This window comes from Macaca nemestrina, chromosome 16 (assembly GCF_043159975.1).
Source record: "Macaca nemestrina isolate mMacNem1 chromosome 16, mMacNem.hap1, whole genome shotgun sequence".
Taxonomy (NCBI): domain Eukaryota; kingdom Metazoa; phylum Chordata; class Mammalia; order Primates; family Cercopithecidae; genus Macaca; species Macaca nemestrina.
In genome coordinates, this window is record NC_092140.1 from 98,190,833 (window position 1) to 98,214,007 (window position 23,175).

Here is a 23,175-nt window from a genome sequence, read left to right on the forward strand (position 1 = left end):
TCACATTGTTGAGCAACCAGTCTCCAGAACTCTGTTCATCTTGCAAAACTGAAACTCTGTATCCAATAAACACTGGCTCCCCATTTCCCCCTGCCCCCAGCCCATGGTAACCACCATTCTACTTTCTGTCTTTATGAATTCGTAATGGGATACAGCATTGTATGTTTCGGGACTAGCTTATTTCACTTAGCATAATGTCGTCAAGATTCATCCATATTTTAGCATGTATCAGAATTTCCCTCCTTTTTGAAGCTGGAAAATAGTCGTATGTATATACTGCATTTTTGTTCATCATTCATCTGTTGTGGACATGGGTTGCTTCTACCTTTTGGCTACTGTGAATAATGCTGCTTTAAACATGGGTGTACAGACATCTCTTCAAAACCCTGCTTTCAATTCTTTTGGCTACATGACCAGAAATGGAATTGCTGGACCATATTTTTTTTAATTTTTCGAGAAACCTCTATAGTGTTTCCTATAGTGGCTGCACCACAGTAGACACTTCTAAAGTTTCGGCCATGTCCTGGGGGAAAGAATTATTGTACTGTAAACAACATCTAAGGAAAATAACTGTATGGCCAAGAGTAAACAATTTTCATGCTTTATTAGAAAATGATTAAAATAATCAAGAGCATGGAATTCCTAGAATTGGGAGAGACATTATAAACCATTTGGTCTACCCCTTTCCTTTACGATGAGTAAACAGGTTTGTGGAGGTCAAACGGCCAGTTAAGTAAGGGAAGAACCAGAATTGGCATCCAGAGCTTTCCAATCTTCAACTTATTGCAGGAAAATAATAATAATTTTCAACTCGAAAAATTATGCGAAGAAGAAGAACCATTGAGCGGATGATTCGCAACATCCTCTGGGATGTATTTTCTGTGTGTTTTGTTTTCAGGGGTGTTTGTTAACCTCCCTATGCCTTGGTTGACATTGAAACCCCGCCTGTTTTTCTTGCTCCCGCCGCTGACTGGGTCCTGGGCATCCTAGGAGATGGAGGGAGAGACAAAGGAAATCAGTCCACAATTAAGATCCAGGGGGAATGGAATGAGACCCCATGCTCGCCTGTGCGCTGGCCGGAGTCGCCAGCGTGCCGCGCGGATTCAGCGCCCTTCTCAGGGCCTCAAAGATCCCAGAGCGCTAGAAGGGTGGTTTGTGGCTCCCTGCAGTCCCCACGCCCCGGATCCAAACGACAGAGTTCGGGGACTCACAGGGGCAGCAAGGAGGCAGAGCCGCGGAGCCCGTGCAACTTCTCCAGCGGGACCGCGCCCAATCTTCCCCGCCGCAGTCGGGGAGCCCCGGGGGCCGCCAAGCGCAGGCTGCGGACCGCGGCGGGCACGTGGGCTCGGCTGCAGCGCTGCGCCAGGCACCGGCTGCTCGGCTCGGCCCCTGCCTCTGGGGAGAGGGTTCCTCCCCCCTTCCACTTTGCACCAGTCCGAGGGAATTTGCGGTCGGTGACGCGCATCCTTAAGAGAGCCACCTGCAGCGCGGGGCGCGCCGCTCCAGGCGGCATCGCAGGGCTGGGCCGGCGCGGCCTGGGGACCCCGGGCTCCGGAGGCCATGCCGGCGTTGGCGCGCGGCGGCGGCCGGCTGCCGCTGCTCGGTAAGGCCCCGCTAGCCCGCTCGCAGCCCCTCGCGGCCCCTCAGCCCCCACCCCGCACTGTGGACCCGGGCGCGCGCCTCCTCCGGCCCAGCCGCCTCGCTCCTCCCCGCGCTCGCTCCTTCCATTGCCTCCCGCGCCCCTCCCCTCTTTCGCGCCCTCCGGACTCGCCCACTACTTGCCCGCGGCCCCGGCTTTTCCCACCCCGCGTCCTCTTCCCTCTTCTCCGACGTCTCTCCTCTGGCCCGGTCCGCGGTCCCGAGTGGCGGCCCGGACTTTGCAGACGGCCTCCCCGAGGCGCTGCGCCGGGTCTGGGGCAGCTCGGCCCGCGCGCTCCGGTGCTGGGCCGTCAATGGGAGTCTGCGGCCGCGAGCTCTGCGCCAGGTGGCCAGGGACCTCTCCTGGACCGACCCCTGGATACTGTGGACTCCTGGGTGTCGTCGTTAACTCTTCTTTTGAGGTTTTGATTTATAGAGGGAACTCTGATGGAAAAATGCGTCCGGGTTCTCCCCTAGAGCGAGTCGTCCTCAATAACGATACACCCCAGCCCCGCCGAATTTTGGTTGGATCAGCGAATAGTTTACCTAGGAAATATTATGCAAACAGATTTATATATTAAAATACTAGCTGTCTCTTTCTTCTGCGCTCTTCCTATCCTGGCATTAAACCCCAGTGGGGTTTTCAAGGACTCTGAGGACTCTCCCCAGAGAATCTGCTGGGTAGCATAGTTATTGGAAAAAAAAAAAAAAAGCCTCCGCTCGGTTCGTGTCAGCTTTCTATTTGGAAGGATGAGAGGACTGAATCGAATTTGGGTTGAAGGCGACAGAGTTCTGGGAGCCCGGGAGCTCTGGTCCCTGTCCTAGGTCTGCAACCTTGGGACTGACACTCACCTCCCCCGGCCTCCGCGTCCTCATCTGTGCAGTGAGGGAGTCCGTGCGTGTCCCCTTCAGCTCTGAAATGCTAAGACTTGAAGTCTGTGGTAAATAGAGAAAATACTTGCAATATAGAAGTGCAGGAATTATATCCAATAGCTTTTGCTACAAATAATTATGAAATATAAAAAGTAAAAAATGTAAATCAAGGGAAAAAAGTGGAAAAACAAACATTTTAAAATTTTAGTTCTTAAACATTGTAGTTTAGTTCTCAAACATTTATCTTTACTAGTTAGTAAATCTGTAATTTCAAATGTATAGTACAATGTGTTTTTCAGATTCCATTAATACAAAATGTTAGCTTTCTATTATGTATGATATTAAGTAGTAAGTGCATTTTTCAGAAGCATAATGGGCTTTCTAAAGGTATAAGCGTCAATACTTGCAACTATATTTAAGCTGTATTGAATTATATTTAGGAAAGAATTCAGAAATTTCTATCTCTCTCTCCAGATATTTCTAAATGAAGTATAATTGGCACACAGTAAATATGCACAAATATTAAGAGTACAATTTCATTAGTTTTCATATATGTGTGTGCCCAAATAACCACGATCAGACTGAAATATAAAGCAATTCTAGCTCCAACCTCTCTGTCAGTGCTCCCTCCCCAGGTAGCCTCTATTCTGACTTCTGATGCCATAGGTTACTTTTGCCTGTGTTTGAACTTCATGTGAAGCAAACCATCATCGTGTGCTGTTTTATGTCCAGTTTCTTTTACTCAACATTATAATAATAAGATTCAACCTTGTTCTCTGTAGCAGTGTGTTTTGTTTTTTTTTTTTAATTGCCAGTACCATTTCATGGTATGAATAGATGTTATAATTTATTTTATCCATTCTGTTCTTGAAGCACATGGAAGTTGTTCCAATTTTGTGTAATTATGCATAGCACTGCTGTGAACATTGTTTTATGTATGGTGGACATAAACACCATATATAAAGGATTATGCCCACACGTAGAATTCCTGGATCATAGGGAAGGGATATGTTCAGTTTTGATAGATACTGTCAAACAGTTTTCCACAGTGGTTATACCAATTTCCACTCCCACTAGAGTGTATGGCAGTTCCAGTTCCTCACATTTTTGTCAACACTTGCTATTATGGATTTTCTTGAATAAAGAAAGATAAAGTGAGAAGCTTAAACATGAGACCTTTAAAATGGTTAATAGCCTTAAATTCCTTGAATTAGAACATGAGATACCAATTTCCCTTATATTGTAAACACTACTTTTTTTTTTTTTTGAGACTGAGTGTCGCTCTGTCACCCAGGCTGGAGTGCGGTGGTGTGATCTCAGCTCACTGCAACCTCCACCTCCCAGGTTCAAGCAATTCTCCTGCCTCAGCCTCCTGAGTAGCTGGGATTACAGGTGCGTGCCACCACACCCAGCTAATTTTTATATTTTTAGTAGAGACGAGGTTTCACCATGTTGGCCAGGCTCGTCTCGAACTGACCTCAAGCAATCCACCTGCCTCAGCCTCCCAAAGTTCTGGGATTACAGGTGTGAGCCACCATGCCTGGCCACGCCCGGTCTTTTATTTATCATTTATGAATAATGAAGAAGCTTTCCAAGTGGCATTTAAAGGAGAGGAACATGTTCCCAATGGGCTTTTCTGCATTATGTGCTGATATTGGACAGAGAGAAGTATTTCAATATTTTAAGAGCTGTGATACTACCTTTTTCATTAGTGTTAAAAAAAATTCGTATTCAAAGCCTTGAACTGCACATTTGAGTTGCCATCCTTTTCCCTTGTTGCTTATCTTCCTTTATTTGCCTTCTTGGAAACTCCTAGCCCAAGGGGGAATGATTCAGGAGAAAGTGGAGGGAAGGGACACTCAGCAAAGCTTGGTTTGGATTGAATGTGAGCCCAGACCTGCCGACCTGACATTAAGGTCCCCTCTGACTCTGAAAGTCTAGCTCTATTTTTTGCCATTATATAGGTGTAGATTGGATATTCATTTCTTTTTAGGTACTTCACGTCTATCTATAGTAAATTATCCTCTTAGGTTTAATTGTGAACTGCTTGCCTTACATTAAAAATGGATTAACTTTTTATAACTAAAAAGGCACTTTCAGTAACTCTTAGCTGTTGGTAAAGATTTGTTATTGGATTCTCCTGTTGTTTAAACTGAAAAACAATCAGGCAATGAAATATTAAATGTGAAGGAGGAAAACTTACTTATATTCCAAGGGAAGACTTCGGATAAGAAAAATGAGGAGAAAACATGCATTAGGAAGAAAAAATCCATTTTTATTTAAGAAACTTTAATTTAATACCAATTTTTTTCCTTCCTTCCTTCCTTCCCTCCTTCGTTCCCTCCCTCCCTCTCTCTTTCTTTCTCTCTTTCTTTTCTCTCCCTCCCTCCCTCCCTCCCTCCTTTCTTTCTCTCTTTCTTTCTTTCTTTCTTTCTTTCTTTCTTTCTTTCTTTCTTTCTTTCTTTCTTTCTTTCTTTCTTTCCTTTCTTTCTTTCTTTCCTTTCTTTCTTTCTTTCTTTCTTTCCTTTCTTTCTCCTCCTGGGCTCAAGCAAGCCTCCCACCTCAGCCTCCTGAGTACCTGGGACCACAGGCACGTGCCACCACACCTGGTTAATTTTTTGAAAAATTTGTTGGTAGAGATGAGATCTCACTGTATTGCTCAGGCTAATCTTGAACTCCTGGGCTCAAGTGATCCTCCCAAAGTGCTAGGATTACAGGTGTGAGCCACCATGCCTGACAGAATACCTATTTCTACTATTTCTTGCTGGGCACAAGGGGTACAAAGTTTAAAGAGATGGGGGTAGGGGAACTGGTGTATAAATCACCAATTTTATTCTATTTAAGAAATGTGTGGTCATTGCCTTTCCCCAGGAAAAGTATTTCAGTATGCTTTCTTTTAGTTAAACCTTCCGACACAGTTATTATGATGACTAAATATACATTAAAAATTGCATGAGTCTGGCCGGGCGCGATGGCTCATGCCTGTAATCCCAGCACTTTGGGAGGCTGAGGCGGGCAGATCACTTGAAGAGTTGAGACCAGCCTGGCCAACATGGTGAAACCCTGTTTCTACTAAAAATACAAAAATTAGCCGGGCGTAGTGGCGGACGCCTGTAATCCCAGCTGCTTGGGAGGCTGAAGCGGGAGAATCGCTTGAGCCCGGGAGGCAGAGGTTACAGTGAGCCAAGATCGCACCATTGCACTCTACCCTGGGTAACAGAGTGAGACTCCATCTCAAAACATAAATAAATAAATAATAAATAAATAAATAAATAATTGCGTGTATCAATGAAGGAAGCTTTAGCCAGGTCAGAAAGGGGATCCCACTTTTTGCCCCCTTAAACTACTTTTTAAATTTTTTTTGAGACAAGACCTGTCTCTGTCACCCAGGCTGAAGTGCAGTGGTGTGGTCTCAGCTCACTGAAACCTCTGCCTTATGGGCTCAAGCAAGCCTCCCACCTCAACCTCCTGAGTCGTGGGACTACAAGCATGCACCACGACACCCCGCTAATATTTGTATTTTTGGTAGAGATGGGGTTTCACTGTGTTGCCTAGGCTGGTCTTGAACTCCTGAGCTCAAGCAATCCTCCTGCCTCAGCCTCCTCCCAAAGTGCTGGGATTACACATGTGAGCCAGTACGCCCAGCCTAAAACTACTTAAAAATGGAGATATAGTGCTGTCTTTAATGCTTATGGGAAAGAAAATGCTCTTCCATTTAAAATAAAAGGAACAAACTGTTCTAAAGTTAAATATGGCCATCTTTTAGGTCTTGTGAAGAAGTATTTTTCCAAATTGTTCTTTAAACAAAGGTATCGACTACATTTTACTCCGGGAAGGTATTCCTGCTCATTTGAGAAGCCCACAAAATGCCTCGGCTTCGGCAACATATCCACGGTTCTTTGTGTTCCTCTCATCTCATCCTTGCATGACACTTGGCAAGCAGTGTGACGGTAACTAACCCCTATCATTCAAGTTCAAAATTACAATCTTGCTGCCTCCCCACATACCTACCAGATATTGCCTTAATCTTTGGGCAAAGATTTTGATTTGACAAAAAGCAAATAATCTCAAGAGTATTGTATTTTATCATTTTTCTTAACTTTGAAAGGGATCTTGTAGATAATAGGAATAAGAATTTGGAGAGGGGGCCGGGCAAGGTGGCTCATGCCTGTAATCCCAGCACTTTGGGAGGCCAAGGTGGGCGGATCACGAGGTAGAGAGATCAAGACCATCCTGGACAACATGGTAAAACCCTGTCTCTACTAAAAATACAAAAATCAGCTGGGCGTGGTGGTGCACGCCTGTAGTCCCAGCTACTCAGGAGGCTGAGGCAGGAGAATCGCTTGAACCTGGGAGGTGGAGGTTGCAGTGACCCGAGATCGTGCCACTGCACTCCAGCCTGGAGACACAGCGAGACTCCTTCTCAAAAAAAAAAAAAAAGAAAAGAAAAGAATATGGAGAGGGGGAACTGAAGGACTGGAAATTGGAAATTGGCTTAGCTTGGTCTTGCCACTGTGCTGTATCCTTTATTCCCTCTGAAATAGCAAATTCTTGTGAACCTCACAGTAGGTGGTTTGTCTGAGTAGAGCTTTTTGGTTTTTTGTTTTTTCTTAAATACCCAGACTGCTCACCTGCAAGCTTTTTGGTTTTTATCAGGAGACTTTGTGATCTTAAGATGTTTTTCTATGATGCCCAGAAAAGCTGTATCCACTTCTCAGGTAGTCGAAGGTTTTTCTGTCTTTGGGGAATCTGCGAGTTTTATACCTAAGTGATTTAGTTATTCTTGGTTAATACTTTCTATGGCTGTATTATCAGTGGTTTTGAAGTAATGACAGCTTTTGTAGAAGTCACTACTGGTTACTAATTTGACTCACACAATTCTGTTCTATTAGTACCAACACATGTGAAGGAAATTTTAAAATAAGATAAAGTAGGCAGAGTGCAGTGGTTCACACCTGTATCCCCAGCATTTTGGGAGGCCTAGGCGGGAGGATCACTGGAGCCCAGGAGTTCAAGACCAGCCTGGGCAATACAGCGAGATCTGGTCTCTACAAAAAAATTAAAAAATTAACTGAGCGTAGAGGCACATGCTTGTAGCCTCAGCTACTCAGGAGGCTGAGACAAGAGGATAGCTTGAGCCCAGGAATTTGAGGCTGCAGTGAGCTATGACCATGCCACTGTACTCTAACCTGGGTGGCAGAGCAAGATGCTATCTCTAAAAAAAAGAAAAAAGAAAGGAAAAAAATATATAAAGTGCACACAGTGTTCTTTTGTGGCCACAGAAATTGCATAAGATCCTAAAAGAGGAACCATGTTTTTTTTTGGGTTAAACAGTAAAAATATATATATTTTTTCTGCTGGCATTATAAGGTCAATTGGTAGCCAAGAATCTTTCATAGAATTATTTACAGTCTATGCTAAAGCAGGCTTTAGTGTATAAGATAGTCACTGAATTCAGTCTTCAAATATTTTGTTATTTGATTTATGCTTTTCCTAATGTTTGACATTATGTTCTTGGAGGTAATGCCTGTAGATATATTAGGACTAACAACACATTTAGGAAACGTGCTGTTTTCTGTGGCAGGGAATGTCTCTGCACTTAAGTTCCTCATTTGTAAAAAGGAGATAAGCAGTATCTTACTCCTTCATCAGATAATACTTGTAAAGCACAGCTGCACTCTTTGTTAGGCACGTGTTTTGCAGAAAGAAATATATGAAGTCTGAAGAAATTAGGATTTGGAGTCACAAGATTTGCCTCCTTCTCTCCCTCCCTCCCTTCTTTTTTAATTCCCTCCCTCTTTCCCACCGTTCTTCCTTCCACAGATGTTTTTGAGCTCTATGTCTAGGACCTGTGTTAAATGCTACACAGTACTGTTTCCTGCCCTCAAAGTATAATGTTCGGGATGTCGGTGGCAGCAGGTCAGACATATAGAAAGAAATTTGCAGTGGAGTTTTAGAAATATGCACCGTGGCTGAACCTCTAACCCAGACTGAGAAAGTAAAGCAAAGCTTCCAAGAGAAGGTGATGCCAGAGTCATACTGAAGAGAAGTAAGACTTGTCAGAGAAAGAAGAGGGTGAGGATGTTCCAGGTAAATAGGACAGCAAAGAAAAAGGTACAAAAGTAACAAATATGTCACAGATGGTAAACTATAATTTCATTCCGAGTTGTTGTGACACAATGTATAAGGTCACCAGGATTAGAGTAACTATCATTTATAAAGTTGTAATTCAGCAAATTATTTAAAGATTTCTTTTTTTTCTTTTTTTTTTTTTTTTTGAGACGGAGTCTCGCTCTGTCGCCCAGACTGGAGTGCAGTGGCGCAATCTCGGCTCACTGCAAGCTCCGCCTCCCGGGTTCACGCCATTCTCCTGCCTCAGCCTCCGGAGTAGCTGGGACTACAGGCGCCCGCCACCACGCCCGGCTAATTTCTTTTTTTTGTATTTTTAGTAGAGACGGGGTTTCACCGTGTTAGCCAGGATGGTCTCGATCTCCTGACCTCGTGATCCGCCCGCCTCGGCCTCCCAAAGTGCTGGGATTACAGGCTTGAGCCACCGCGCCCGGCCTATTTAAAGATTTCTAATGAATAGCTTTAAAAAAAGAAAATTTAGGGTTGCCTGAGCATAATGTGTACTGTGTAAGGGATACTTTGGTGATGTGTTAAGTGGTTGGACTTTATCATGTAGACCAAGAGTCTCTGGATGGTTGGTCTGACGTGGTGGTCCATGCCTATAGTCCCAGCTACATGGAAGGCTCGCTTGAGTCCAAGAGTTCAAGGCCAGCCTGGCCAACATAGCAAGATCCCATCTCTAATTTAAAAAAAAAAAAAAGAGGCCAGGTGTGGTGGCTCACACCTGTAATCCCCGCACTTTGGGAGGCCAAGGTGAGTGGATCACTTGAGCCCAGGAGTTTGAGCCCAGCCTGGGCAACATGGCAAAACCCCATTTCTACGAAAAAATATGAAAAATGTTAGCCAGATGTGCTGACACGTGTCTGTAGTCCAGCTACTAGGGAGGCTGAGGCAAGAGAATTGGTTGAGTCTGGGATGTGGAGGTTGTAGCGAGCTGAGATCACACCACTGCACTCTAGCCTGGGTGACAGAGTGAGACCCTGTCTCAAAAAAAAAAAAAAAAAAGTAGTCTCCAGATGGATTTTAGGCGGTTTGTTATATCTTCCCTCTGTGTGTGTATGTGTGTGAGTATGCTTTTTTTTTTTTTTTTTTTTTTGGAGAGTGAGTTAATTGCTACCTTCAGATTTTCAAAGGAGTCTGTGACTCAAGAAAGAGGAATCACTGCTGTTGGTTCTGGAGGGCTTTAAGCAGAGTGTGACATGCTCTGATTTGTATTTTAGAAAGACAATTCTGGTGTCTGTGTGGAGGATGAATATGGGGCCAACAGGACTATGGCAGGGAAGTTGTTGGCAGTAGTCCAGGCCAGAGATGACAACGAGGGCTTGAATTAGGGCAATGGGGATAGAGATGTGGAGCTGAGAATTGCTTTGAGAATTATCAAGTAGTCAAAATGTTAGCTGAGCATGGTGGTGTGCACCTGCAAGCTCAGCCACTCTGGAGACTGAGGCAGGAGGAGCCCTTGAGCCCAGGAGGTTGAGGCTACAGTTAGCTATGATCCTGCCACTGCACTTCAGCCTGGGTGGTAGAGCGAGACCCTATCTAAAAATAAAAGTCAAAATGTAAGGGTTGGCAATTGCCTGGGTAATGGGAAATGAGGGAGAGGAAGGAGTCAAAAATGGCTTCTGGGTTTCTGGATTCTGTGACACTGGAGGTTTTACTACTGAGGAGGATGGGGGGAGACAGAGGAGAGAGGGAGGTAGGAAGAGGTGGGGCTTAGGGAGGAGAAAGGTGAGTTAAATTTCCCTTTGAGTTTAAGGTTCCTTGGTGGGGGCTACCCAGATACATAGTTAAAGACACAGAAGGTATAAATTAGGAACTTGTGAGCAGATATATATTTTTTTATTTTATTTTTATTTTTTGAGATGCAGTCTCGCTCTGTTGCCCAGGTTGGAGTGCAACGGTGCGATCTTGGCTCACTGCAACCTCTGCCTCCCGGGTTCAAGTGATTCTCCTGCCTCAGCCTCCCGAGTAGCTGGGACCACAGGCGTGCTCCACCACTCCTGGCTAATTTTTGTATTTTTGGTAAAGACAGAGTTTCACCATGTTGGCCAGGCTGGTTTTGAACTCCTGACATCAAGCAATCCACCTGCCTCAGCCTCCCAAAGTGCTAGGATTACAGGCGTGAGTTACCACGCCCGGCCTATTTTTTATTTTTATAGAGATGAGGTCTTGCTGTGTTTCCCAGGCTGGTCTTGAACACCTGAGCTCAAGCGATCCTCCCACCTTGGCTTCCCAAAGTGTTGAGATTACAGGCGTTAGCCGCTGCACCCAGCCTCACGAGCAGATAGACAGTAGTTAAAATTACAAGAATTTATAGAGAAAGAACATTGAATGAATGAATTCAGAGAATGAAACCTTAGAGTTACCCATTCTACTGCCCTCATTTACCACAGGAAGAAAATGGGGCCCAAAGAGGATAAATGAGTTGCTCAAATTCAGTTTTCAAAGCTGGTAACTTTCCGAAGAGGGACTTGGAACATTGGTCTCCAACTCTTTGCCCCACAGAAGACAGCTTGAAATTGAAGTGTCTTGACATTCTCTGGTTTGTTTCATAATGTGAAAATCCACAACTCTTTGAAGTTTTAGATTATTGTCAACTTTTTGTTTTTTACTTACCCCCACCCCCATCCCAGTACTGTCCGTTCAAAGTGTACCACTCTGAGAGCTCTGTTTCAATTCCAGAGTTGTTCTGACTGCTCAGAATGTGTTTGGAACTGGATTCTGGGAATTTCCATTACGGTTTTAGAATGAATTTTTGGAAAGAACCTTAATATTGATGGTGGCAAATTTCCTTTGGCTTTTTTTTTTTTTTTTTTTTTGAGGAGAGTGGGTGGGGGAACAGGTCTCACTCTGTCACCCAGGCTGGAGTGCAGTGGCATGATCTTGGCTCACTGCAGGCTCCACTTCCTGGACTTCAGTGATCCTCCCACCTCAGCCTCCTGAGTAATTGAGACCACAGGTGTGCACCACCACACCAGGCTAATTTTTGTATTTTTGGTAGAGGTGGGGCTTGGCCATGTTAGCCAGTCTGGTCTCGAACTCCTGAGCTCAAGTGATCCTCCTGCCTCGGCCTCCCAAAGTGCTGGGATTACAAGTGTGAGCCACTGCACCTGGCCAGCTTTTTAAAAAGTCAGGTTTATTGAGGTACAATTTTCATACAGTAAATTTCATCCTCTTTAATATGCAGTTCTATGAGTTTCAGAAACAAATATAGTCATAGAACTGCCACCACTATCAAGACATAGACATTTCCATTCCCCTTAAAAGTTCTGTCATGGCAGTGTGCAGCGGCTCACGCCTGTAATCCCAACACTTTGGGAGGCTGAGGCAGGCGGATCACGAGGTCAGGAGTTCAAGACCAGCTTGGCCATCATGGTGAAACCCTGTCTCTACTAAAAATACAAAAAATTAGCTGGGCATGGTGGTGTGCGCCTGTAATCCCAGCTACTTGGGAGGCTAAGGCAAGAGAATCATTTGAATCTGGGAGGCGGAGGTTGCAGTGAGCTGAGATTGTGCCACCGCACTTCAGCCTGGGTGACACAGAGAGACTCCATCTAAAAAAAAAAAAAAAAAAAAAAGTTTCCTCAGGGCAGGGTGCAGTGGCTCAAGTCTGTAATCCCAGCATTTTGGGAGGCTGAGGTGGGCAGATTATTTGAAGTCAGGAGTTTGAGACCAGCCTGGCCAATGTGGTGAAACCTCATCTCTACTAAAAAAAAAAAAAAAATACAAAACTTAGCTGGGCATGGTGGCAGGCGCCTTTAATCCCAGTTACTCGGGAGGCTGAGGCAGGAGAATTGCTTGAACGCTGGAGGCAGAGGTTGCAATGAGCGGAGATCATGCCCCTGTACTCCAGCCTGGGTGACACAGCAAGACTCTATCTCAAAAAAAAAAAAAAAAAAAAAAAAAAAAAAATTCCTCATGCTCTTTTGTTGTCAACCCTGATCCCTACAGCAAGCCCCCCACAACCAGTACTCTCTTTCCTGTTTTCATCATTTTCCCCTTTGTAGAATGTCATGTAAGTGGAATCTTATCATATGTGGCCTTTGAGTATGTTTATTTCACATAGCAGAATTATCAGATTTATCTGATCAGATGAGTGTTACGTATATCAGTTATTTTTTCTTTCTGGTGCTAAGTAGTATCCTATTGTATGGATAGGCCTCAGTTTGTTATTCATTAACCAGCGACTAGTCATTTGTTTGCTTCCAGTTTTTGGCAATGATGAATAAAACAGCTATAAATATTTGAATACAGGTGTTTTTGGTAAGCATAGGTTTTCATTTCTTTTGGGTAAATACCTCAGAGTGGTATTGTATGGCTGCACTGGATGCTAAGTGAATGTTTAACTTCATGAGAAACTGCCAAACTGTTTTTCAAAGTGATTGTACCATTTGTCATTTACCCCAACAATGTGTGAGAATTGCATTTGCTCAAGGTCATCGTCAGCATGTGGTATTGTCAGTTTTTTGGTTTGGGTTTTTAACCATTCTAATAGCGGTGTAGCAATGTGTTACTGTGGCTTAAATTTGCATTTCCCTAATGACTAATGATGTTAAGCATCTTTTCATGTGTTTAATTGTCATCCTATGTTTTGTTTGGTGAAGTGTCTCCCAAAATCTTTTGCCCATTTTAAAAATTGGAGTGTTTGTTTTATTATTATTGGGTTTTAAGGGTTCTTTGTGTATTATGGATACAAGTCCTTTTTCACATGTGTATCATCAAAATATTTTCTCCAGTCTGTGGCTTGTCTTTTCATTTTTTAAGAATGTTTTCTGGGCTGGGAACGCTGGCTCATACCTGTAATCCCAGCACTTTGGGAGGCCAAGGCAGGCGGATCACCAGGTCAGGAGTTTGAGACCAGCCTGGCCAACATAGTGAAACTCCGTCTCTACTAAAATACAAAAAATTAGCTGGGTGTGGTGGCGGGTGCCTGTAATCCCAGCTATTCGGGAGGCTGAGGCAGGCGAATCACTTGAATTCGGGAGGTGGAGGTTGCAGTGAGCCAAGACCACACCATTGTATGCTAGCCCAGGCGACAGTGTTAGACTGTCTCAAAAAAAAAAAAAAAAGGCTTTCTGATGGCTCACACCTGTAATCCCAGCACTTTGGGAGGCTGAGGCAGGTGGATTACCTGAGGTCAGGAGTTCAACACCAGCCTGGCCAACTTGGCAAAACCCTGTCTCTACTAAAAATATGAAAATTAGCCAGGCATGGTGGTGTGCACCTGTAATTCCAGCTACTTGGGAGGCTGAGGCGTGAGAATTGCCTGAACCTGGGAGGCGGAGGTTGCAGTGAGCTGAGATTGTGCCACTGCACTCCAACGTGGGCAACTGAGTGAGACTCTGTCTCAAAAAAATAAAAAAATAAATAAAAGAATGTTTTCTGAGGAGCAAACGTTTTTCGTTTTGGTGAAGTCCACAAGTGGAAAAAAATTAACTCTAGACTGAGCACTGCTCTGATCCCACCTAACCCAGCTTAAATGCAAGACATGAAAGAACAGAGTGCTCACCATAAATTTAATTGCATCCCAGAAAAAAGTTCAAGAATATTTAACAGAAGACAAAAACATCTGGCACCAGGTAAAATTCACAATGTCTGACACCCAGTTATAAATTTACTAGACAAACAAAGAACAAGAAAAATTTAACTTAAGGAGAAAAATCAGTCACCCAAAAGGGACCCAGAAATGACATCAAATGTGGAATTAGTGGGCAAGAAAATTAAAACGGTTATTATAACAATATTACATATATTTCTGAATGAGGAAAGATTGTACATGTTAAGAAGAGACATAGTAAATGTAACAAATTACCCAAATTGAACGTCTAAGGATGAAAACTCAGTTACACTGGAGAGGATTAGTGACAGATTAAACATTGTAGGAGAAAAGATTAGTGGACTTGGAGGCATAGCAACAGAAAATATCTAAAATGAACAGAGCAAAAAAGACCAAATAACATGAACAGAGAATTAGGGAGGTACAGAACTTTAGGTGGTCAGATATACATGTAATTAGAGTTACTAAAGGAGAGAATGGGGGAAGGAAGATGACAGTAAAGACATTTCAAAAATAATGGAGGAAAATTCTCAAACCAGATAAAAATGATATACCTATGGGTTCAGGAAGCCCAGTGAAACTCAAGCACATGACTCATGAAAACTACAAAAGGCTCATTATCATCAAATTGGTTAAAGCCAGAGACTAAGAGAAAATCTTAAAAGCATCCAGAGAAAAAAGATACATTCATTTGGCAGACTTCTTGTCATGAACTATGTAAGTCAAAAGACAGTGAAGAAACATTGCAACATCTTTAAAGAACTGAAGGATGCTTTGGGAGGCTGAGGCAGGAGGATTGCTTGAAGCCAGGAGTTCAAGACCAGCCTGGGCAACATAGCAATCCACTGTCTCTACAAAAAATAAAAGAATTAGCCAGGCATGATGGTATGTCCTTGTTGTCAAAGCTACTTCAGAGGCTGAGGTGGAAGGATTGTTAGAGCCCAGGAGTTCAAGGCTGCAGTGAGCTATGATCATGCTACTGCACTTCAACCTGGACATCAGAGCAAAACTAATAATATACATGTGTGGTTCTATATCCAAAAAAAAAAAAACACAAAAAACCATCTTTCAAAAATGAAGAGAAACAAATAGTCTTTCAGATGTACAAAAACTGAAAGAAACAATCACTCCAGACTGGCATAATAGGAACTTTTTTTTTATTTTTTATTTTTTTGAGACAGAGTCTTGCTCTGTCGCCCAGGTTGGAGTGCAATGGCACAATCTTGGCTCACTGCAAGCTCCGCCCCCCGGTTTCTCACCATTCTCCTGCCAAACTACAGGTGCCCAACACCATGCCCAGCTAATTTTTCGTATTTTTAGTAGAGACAGGGTTTCACAGTGTTAGCCAGGATGGTCTCAATCTCCTGACCTTGTGATCCACCTGCCTCGGCCTCCCAAAGTGCTGGGATTACAGGCGTGAGCCACCATGCCTGGCCTAATAGGAACTGTTAAAGAAAGTTCTTCAGACAGCTGGGCATGGTAGTTCATGCCTGCAATCCTAGCACTTTGGGAGGCCAAGGTGGGCGAATCCCTTGATGTCAGGAGTTCAAGACCAGCCTGGCCAGCATGGTGGAACTCCATCTCTACTAAAAATACAAAAATTAGCTGGGTTTGATCGTGCAAGCTTGTAATCCCAGCTACTCGGGAGGCTGAGGCAGGACTATTGCTTGAACCTGGGAGACGTAGGTCGAAGTGAGCAGAGATTTCACCACTACACTCTAGTGTGAGTGACAGAGCAAACTCCATTTCAAGCACACACACACACACGTTCTTCAGACAGATGGAAAATAATACAAAATAAAAATCTGGATTTACACAAAGGAATAAAAAATAGTGGGAATGGAAACTATTGAGTAAGTATAGCCTTTTTTTCTTATTGTTTAAATCTCTTTAAAAGACAATTGACTGTTTACAGCAATAATAATAATAATATCTTGTGGGGTTTATAAGTTATGTAGAAGTATAGTGTATGTCAGCAATACCTCAAAGCCTGAAAGAAATGAAATGGAAATATGCCAGCGTAAGGTTCTAGTATTAGATATAAAGTCATATAACATCACTTAAAGGTAGGCTGTGTTATGGTAAACATGTAATACTATGAACCTTAAACCGACTACCAAAACAAAATAAAGCATTATAGCTAATAATCCACAAAAGGAAATAAAGTGGAATCATTTTTTAAAAAGCTCAGTTATTCCCCAAGGAGGCAGAAAAAAGAGAAGAAGGGAATAAAAAACAGATGGGACAAATGGAAAACAAAGAACAATATAGTGGATTTAAATCTAATCATGTGAATACTTTCTGTAAATTAAAATGATCTAAATATCATGATTAAAAGGCAGAAGTTTCAGATTTGGCTAAAGAAAAGTAAGACCCAGCTCTATGCATCATAAATGAAACCAGTCCTGGATATGTTTTTATAATGTAATTTTTTATTTAAAGAAAGGGTCTTGCCATGTTACCTAGACTGGTCTCAAACTCCTGGGCTCAAGTGATCTGCCCACATTGGCCTCCCAAGGTGCTGGGTTTACAGGTGTGAGCCACCATGCCCAGCCCTAGTCCTGAATATGAAGACACAAATAGGTTAAAAGTGAATGGATAGGGGGAAAAAATCCCATTTTAGCACTAATCAAAAGAGAGCCAGAGAGGTAATAATATTAGGCAAAGTACATTTCAGAGAAAAGAATATTGCTAGGAACAAAGAGAGCCATTTCATAATGCTATAAGGCTTGATTCATCAAAAGGGCATAAAAATCCTAAACGTATGCACCTAATAACAGAACTTGAAAATACATGGGTCAAAATCTGATTGAACTGCAAGGAGAAATAAACAAATACACAATTATATTCAAAGTGTACGACACTCCTTCTCCTTCAATAATTGATTGAACAAGGACAAATAAATAAGTAGGAGATAGAAGACTTGAACAAGCAACTTGACCATATCACGTTTATGGAACATTCCACCTAACAATAATCACAATAGTCAAATACACATCTTTTTTCTTTTCTTTTTTTTGAGATGGAGTCTCGCTCTGTTGCCCAGGCTGGAGTGCAGTGGCACAATCTTGGCTCACTACAACTTCTGCCTCCCGGGCTCAAGCGATTCTTCTGCCTCAGCCTCCCGAGTAGCTGGGACTATAGGCGTGTGCCACCACACCCAGCTAATTTATGTATTTTTAGTAGAAACAGGGTTTCACCATGTTGGCGAGGCTGGTCTCGAACTCCTGATCTCAGATGATCAGCCCGCCTCGGCCTCCCAAAGTGCGGTGTCACAGGCGTGAGCCACCACTCTGGCTTGCACATCTTTTCAAGTGCACACTTACCAAGGTAGAGCATATTCTGAAGCAAGAAACAAGTGTCAGTAAATTTTAAAAGATTCAAGACATACAAGACATACTTTAAAAGATTCAAAGTATATCTTCTGACTACAATGGCATTAAATTAAAATTTCAGCCTGGGCAACATGGCAAAACCCCATCTCTACAAAAAATAGAAAAAATAATTAGCCAGGTTGGTGGCATTTGCCTGTACTCCCAGCTACGCAGGAGGCTGAAGTAGGAGGATCACCTGAGCCCAGGGAAGTTAAGGCTGCAGTGCACCATGATCACACTGCAGTCCACCCTGGGTGACGAGTGAAACTCAAAACAAAAAACAACAAAATTAATACTGCAGGACATTTTTGTAAAAAAATGAAAAATTAATCCATTAAAATTAATAACAGAGAGAGGCCAGTACAGTAGCTTGCGCCTGTAATCCCAGCATTTTTGGAGGCTGAGGTGGCAAGATCACTTGAGGTCAGGAGTTTGAGACCAGCCTGGGTAACATAGCAAGACCTCGTCTCCCAAAAAATAAAAAAAAATTAGCGAGATGTGGTGGCCTATGTCTGTAGTCCTTACTAGTTGGGAGGCTGATGTGGGATGATCATTTGAGCCCAAGAGTCATCCCAGCTACTCAGGACATGAGATTTGGAGGGACCAGGGGCAAAATTATATGGTTTGACTGTGTCCCCACCCAAATCTCAACCTGAATTGCATCTCCCAGAATTCCCACGTATTGTGGGAAGGACCCATGGGAAGGACCCAGGGGGAGGTAATTGAATCATAGGTGCCGGACTTTCCCATGCTATTCTTGTGATAGTGAATAAGTCTCATGAGATTTGATGGGAATAAATCTCCTGAGGCACCAGAATTGCTTGAACCCAGGAGGTGGAGATTGCAGTTGGTGGAGATCTCCTCCATGAGATCTGATGGGTTTATCAGGGGATTCCGCTTTTGCTGCTTCCTCATTTTTCTCTTGTAGCCACCATGTAAGAAGTGCCTTTCGCCTCCTGCCAGGATTCTGAGGCCTCCCCAGCCAAGTGGAGCTGTAAATCCAATTAAACTGCTTTTTCTTCCCAGTCTTGGGTATATTTTTATCAGCAGCGTGAAAACGGACTAATATATGAAGCTTCCTGAGTTCCTCACCAGAAGCAGATGCTAGCATCATGCTTCTCACACACACTACGTAACTGTGAGCCAAATAAACCTCTTTTCTTTTCTTTTCTTTTTCTTTCTTTCTTTCTTTCTTTCTTTCTTTCTTTCTTTCTTTCTTTCTTTCTTTCTTTCTTTCTTTCTTTCTTTCTTTCTTTCTTTTTCTTTCTTTCTTTCTTTTCTCTTTCTTTCCCTCCCTTCCTTCCTCCTCCTTCTTCTCCCTTCCCTTCCTTTTTCTTTCTTTCTTTCCTTTTTCTTTCCCTCCCTTCCTTCCTCCTCCTTCTTCTCCCTTCCCTTCCTTTCCTTCCTCTTTCTTTCTTTCTTTTTCTTTCTTTCTTTTCTTTCTCTTTCTTTCCACCCTTCCTCCTTCCTTCTCTCTCTCTCTTTCTCTCTTTTCCTTCCTTTCTTCCTCCCCTCCCTACCTCCCCTCCCTCCCTCCCTCCCTTCCTCCCTTCCTTCCTTCCTTCCTTCCTTCCCTCCTTCCGTCCTCTCTCTGTCACCCAGAGACAGGGTCTCACTCTGTCATCCAAGCTGAAGTGCAGTGGCATGATCACAGCTCACTGCAGCCTTGACCTCCCTGGGTTGAGGTGATCCTCCTGCCTCAGCCTCCTGCATAGCTGGGACTACAGATACATGCTACCACACCTGGCTAATTGTGTATTTTTTGTAGAGACAGAGTTTCACTGTGTTGCCCAGGCTGGTCTTGAATTCCCAGGCTCAAGCAATCCTCCCACCTTGGCCTCCCAAAGTACTGAGATTACAGTCCTCACTCATGCTACAAACACTGCCTTCTCCCTCCCTTCTGGAGCAGAACAGCTTTTCTCCTCTTGCCTTTGGACATCAGACTCCAGGTTCTTTGGCTCTTGGACTCTGACACTTGCACCACCTGCCTTGCACCTGAGAGCCTGCCGCAGGCTCTCAGGCCTTTGGCCTCAGACTGGGGGTTGCATTGTTGGCTTCCTTGGTTTTGAGGCTTTTGGAGTTGGACTGAGACACGTTATTGGCTTTTCTCATTTTCTGACTTGCAGATAGCTTGTCCTGGAACTTTGCCTTTGTAATCACGTGAGCCAATTCTCTCTCAAAAATTCCCTTTCATATATAAATATATATCCTATTGGTTTTGTCCCTCTGGAGAAGGCTACTACAAGTGTATTGTGTAAAATGAAATAAAATAAACATCAGCATTTGATTATACTTTGCAATATGTTTTATCTTTTTGGGGCCATTGTAGGTATTTAATATTTGTTAATTGCATGGATGAATGAATAAATAAATGTCAAAGTGCTCATATTTTAAAAATATGAGCATTGTATATGAGAAAATTGCTAAGAAAGGCCAGGTGCAGTGGCTCATGCCTATAATCCCAGCACTTCAGGAAGCCGAGGCAGGCAGATCACTTGAGGTCAGGAGTTCAAGACTAGCCTGGCCAACATGGTGAAACCTCACTTCTACTAAAAATACAAAAAATTAGCCAGGTGTGGTGGTGCATGCCTGTAATCACAGCTACTTGGGAGGCTGAGGCAGGAGGATCACTGGAATCTGGGAGGTGGAGTTTGCAGTGAGCTGAGATGGTGCCACTGTACTCCAGCTTAGGTGACAGAGTCAGACTCTGTCTCAAAAAAAAAATTGGTAAGAGAGTAGATTTTAGATATCTCAACATGAAAAAATAAGTACATGAAATGATGCATCCTTTTTTAAAAAAAAAAAAAAAAAAAAAGACAGAACCTTGCTCTGTGGCCCAGGCTGGAGTGCAATGGCGCAATCTCGGGTCACTGCAACCTCCACCTCCCGGGTTGAAGCAATTCTTCTGCCTCAGCCTCCTGAGTAGCTGGGACTACAGGCATGCGCCACTTCACCCAGCTAATTTTTGTATTTTTAGTAGAGACAGGGTTTCACCATGTTGGCCAGGCTGATCTTGAACTCCTGACCTCAAGTGATCCACCCACCTCGGCCTCCCAAAGTGCTGGGATTACAGGTGTGAGCCACCATGCCCACATGGCCTTGTGATGCATCTATTTTTTATTGATATGTAATATTTTACATATTTATGGGGTACATATGATATTTTGTGACATCCATAGAATGTGTAATGACCAACTCAAGAGTATTTGAGGTAATCATCACTTTGAATATTTATCATTTCTATGTGTTGAGAACATTTCAAGTCCTCTCTTCTAACTGCTTTGAAATATACATACCTTGTTGTTTACAAATGGCCAACAAATATATGAAAAAATGTTCAACATCACTAATCGTCAGGGAAATACAAATCAAAACCACAATGATGTATATGTTAATTAGTTTGATTTAATCATTCCACAATGTATACATATATTAAAACATCACATTATACTCTGTGAGTATATATTTTTGTCAATTATAAAATACTCAATAATTTTTAAAATGAGCAATCCCTTTAAAAAAAGATTAGGTGTGGGCAAAAGATGTGAACAGACACACCACCAAAGAAGTTATGGAATGTAATAGCATCATCTAAATGGATGTTCAGTGTTCATTAGTCAGGAGGAAAATGCAAATTAAAACCACAATGAGGGCTGGGCGCAGTGGCCCACACCCGTAATCCCAGCACTTGAGGAGCCCAAGGCGGGCAGATGACTCAAGCCTCGGAGTTTGAGACCAGCCTGGGCAAAAAATACAAAAATTACAAAAATACAAAAATTAGCCAGGTATGGTGGTGCACACTGGTTGTCCCAGCTACTCGGGAAGCTAAGGTGGGAGGATGGCTTGAGCCCAGGAGGTCAAAGCTGCAGACAGCTGTGATCACGCCACTCTACTCCAACCTGAGTGACAGAGTGAGACCCTGTCTCAAAAAATAAAAAATAAAAATAAATAAAAACACAATGAGATACAACGCACTTATTAGAAAGGCCAAAATTTTAAAGTCTCATCATACCAAATGTTAGCAAGGATGTGATGCAACTGGAATTCCGTACACTGCGAGTGGGAACATAAAGCTCTAACCTCTTTGGAAAACAACTGGACACTTTCTTAAAAAGTTACAAATACAGGCAGGGCGCGGTGGCTCAAGTCTGTAATACCAGCACTTTGGGAGGCCGAGACGGGCGGATCACGAGGTCAGGAGATTGAGACCATCCTGGCTAACACGGTGAAACCCCGTCTCTACTAAAAAAATACAAAAAACTAGCTGGGCGAGGTGGCGGCGCCTGTAGTCCCAGGTACTCGGGAGGCTGAGGCAGGAGAATGGCGTGAACCCGGGAGGCGAAGCTTGCAGTGAGCTGAGATCCGGCCACTGCACTCCAGCCTGGGCGACAGAGCAAGACTCTGTCTCAAAAAAAAAAAAAAAAAAAAAAAAGTTACAAATACACCGACCCTATAACCTAGGCCTTCAATTCCTTAGTATTTAGCCAAGAGAAATGAAAGTGTATATCCATATTAAGACTTTTATATAAATAGCAGCTTTATTAGTAAGAGCAAAAGTGGAAACAGCCCAAATGTGTGTCCACAGATGAATAGATGAAAACAAATTGTGTTATATATCTATATAACAAATGACTACTCGGTAATTAAAAGGAATGAACTACTGATATCTACTACAGTATGGACAAATATCAAAAAAATGCAGAGTGAAAGAAGCCCGACCACCCACCCTATAAAAAAACAGTTCATACTGTGATTCCATTTGTGTGAAATTTTAGAAAATTCAAACTGTAGTGACAGAAAATAGATCAGAGGTGGCTTGGGTGTGGGGGATGGGGTTGGTAGGAGGGCATGATATCAAAGCTTCATAAGGAAACTTTCGGGAGTGATAGGTCACTTTACTATCTTTAAAAATATATTTTTTCTTGGGTTTAGAGGCAGGGTCTGTCTCTTTTGTCCAGGCTGGAGTGCAGAGGCTTGATCATAGCTCACTGCAGCTTCAAACTCCTGGCCTCAATCTATCCTCCCACTTCAGCCTCCCAAGTAGCTGAGACTACAGGCTTGTGCCACCACAATTTTTGTAGAGATGGGGTTTCACTCTGTCTCTCAGCTTGGTCTCTAAGTCCTGGTCTCAAGTGATCCTCCCACCTTGGCCTCCCAAAGTGCTGGGATTACAGGTGTGAGCACTATGCCCAGCCTTAAATTCACTATTTTGATTGTGGTGTTGGTTTTGTAGATATGTATGAATTTACTAAATTGTATACTTTTAATGTGTACAATTTATTGTAAGTTAATTATACTTATAAAATATTTTAAAATTATTATTTTTTTTAAGACTAGGGAGAAAACATTACAAAGTGGAGCAGGAAAAGTTCTTACTTTCTGAGACTGTCTCAGGTTATAAGGTTACAAAGATGGCTGAACACATATATTACCTCCTGTCGCTATCTATGGACCACTCAAGTGACAGTAAAAAATGCTTTTTTTTTTTTCTAGAGATGATGTCTCACTCTGTCACCCAGGGGCTGAAGTGCAATGGTGCAATCACATCTCACTGCAGCCTCCACATTCCATGCCTGAGCGATCCTCTCCCACCTCAGCCTTTTG

At 43.0% G+C, this 23,175-nt stretch overlaps 1 protein-coding gene and 1 long non-coding RNA gene across 2 annotated transcripts in view; one reads left to right on the plus strand and one right to left on the minus strand.

Moving 5' to 3' along the window:
* Window positions 1-585: 585 nt before the first annotated feature.
* On the minus strand, window positions 586-1,296 carry LOC139359145 (uncharacterized). The gene is made up of 2 exons (XR_011614938.1): window positions 1,212-1,296; window positions 586-986 (listed from the first exon to the last, which is right to left on the minus strand). It is a non-coding gene; the product is annotated as an uncharacterized lncRNA (long non-coding RNA).
* Window positions 1,297-1,478: 182 nt separating this feature from the next.
* LOC105490198 (fms related receptor tyrosine kinase 3) overlaps window positions 1,479-23,175 on the plus strand; it is a 97,070-nt gene continuing 75,373 nt past the window's right edge. The window contains exon 1 of the mRNA XM_011755599.3: window positions 1,479-1,603. Within this exon, the coding sequence (XP_011753901.1) occupies window positions 1,561-1,603 (43 nt within the window). The 5' untranslated portion in view covers window positions 1,479-1,560. The remainder of the gene's footprint in view (window positions 1,604-23,175) is intronic.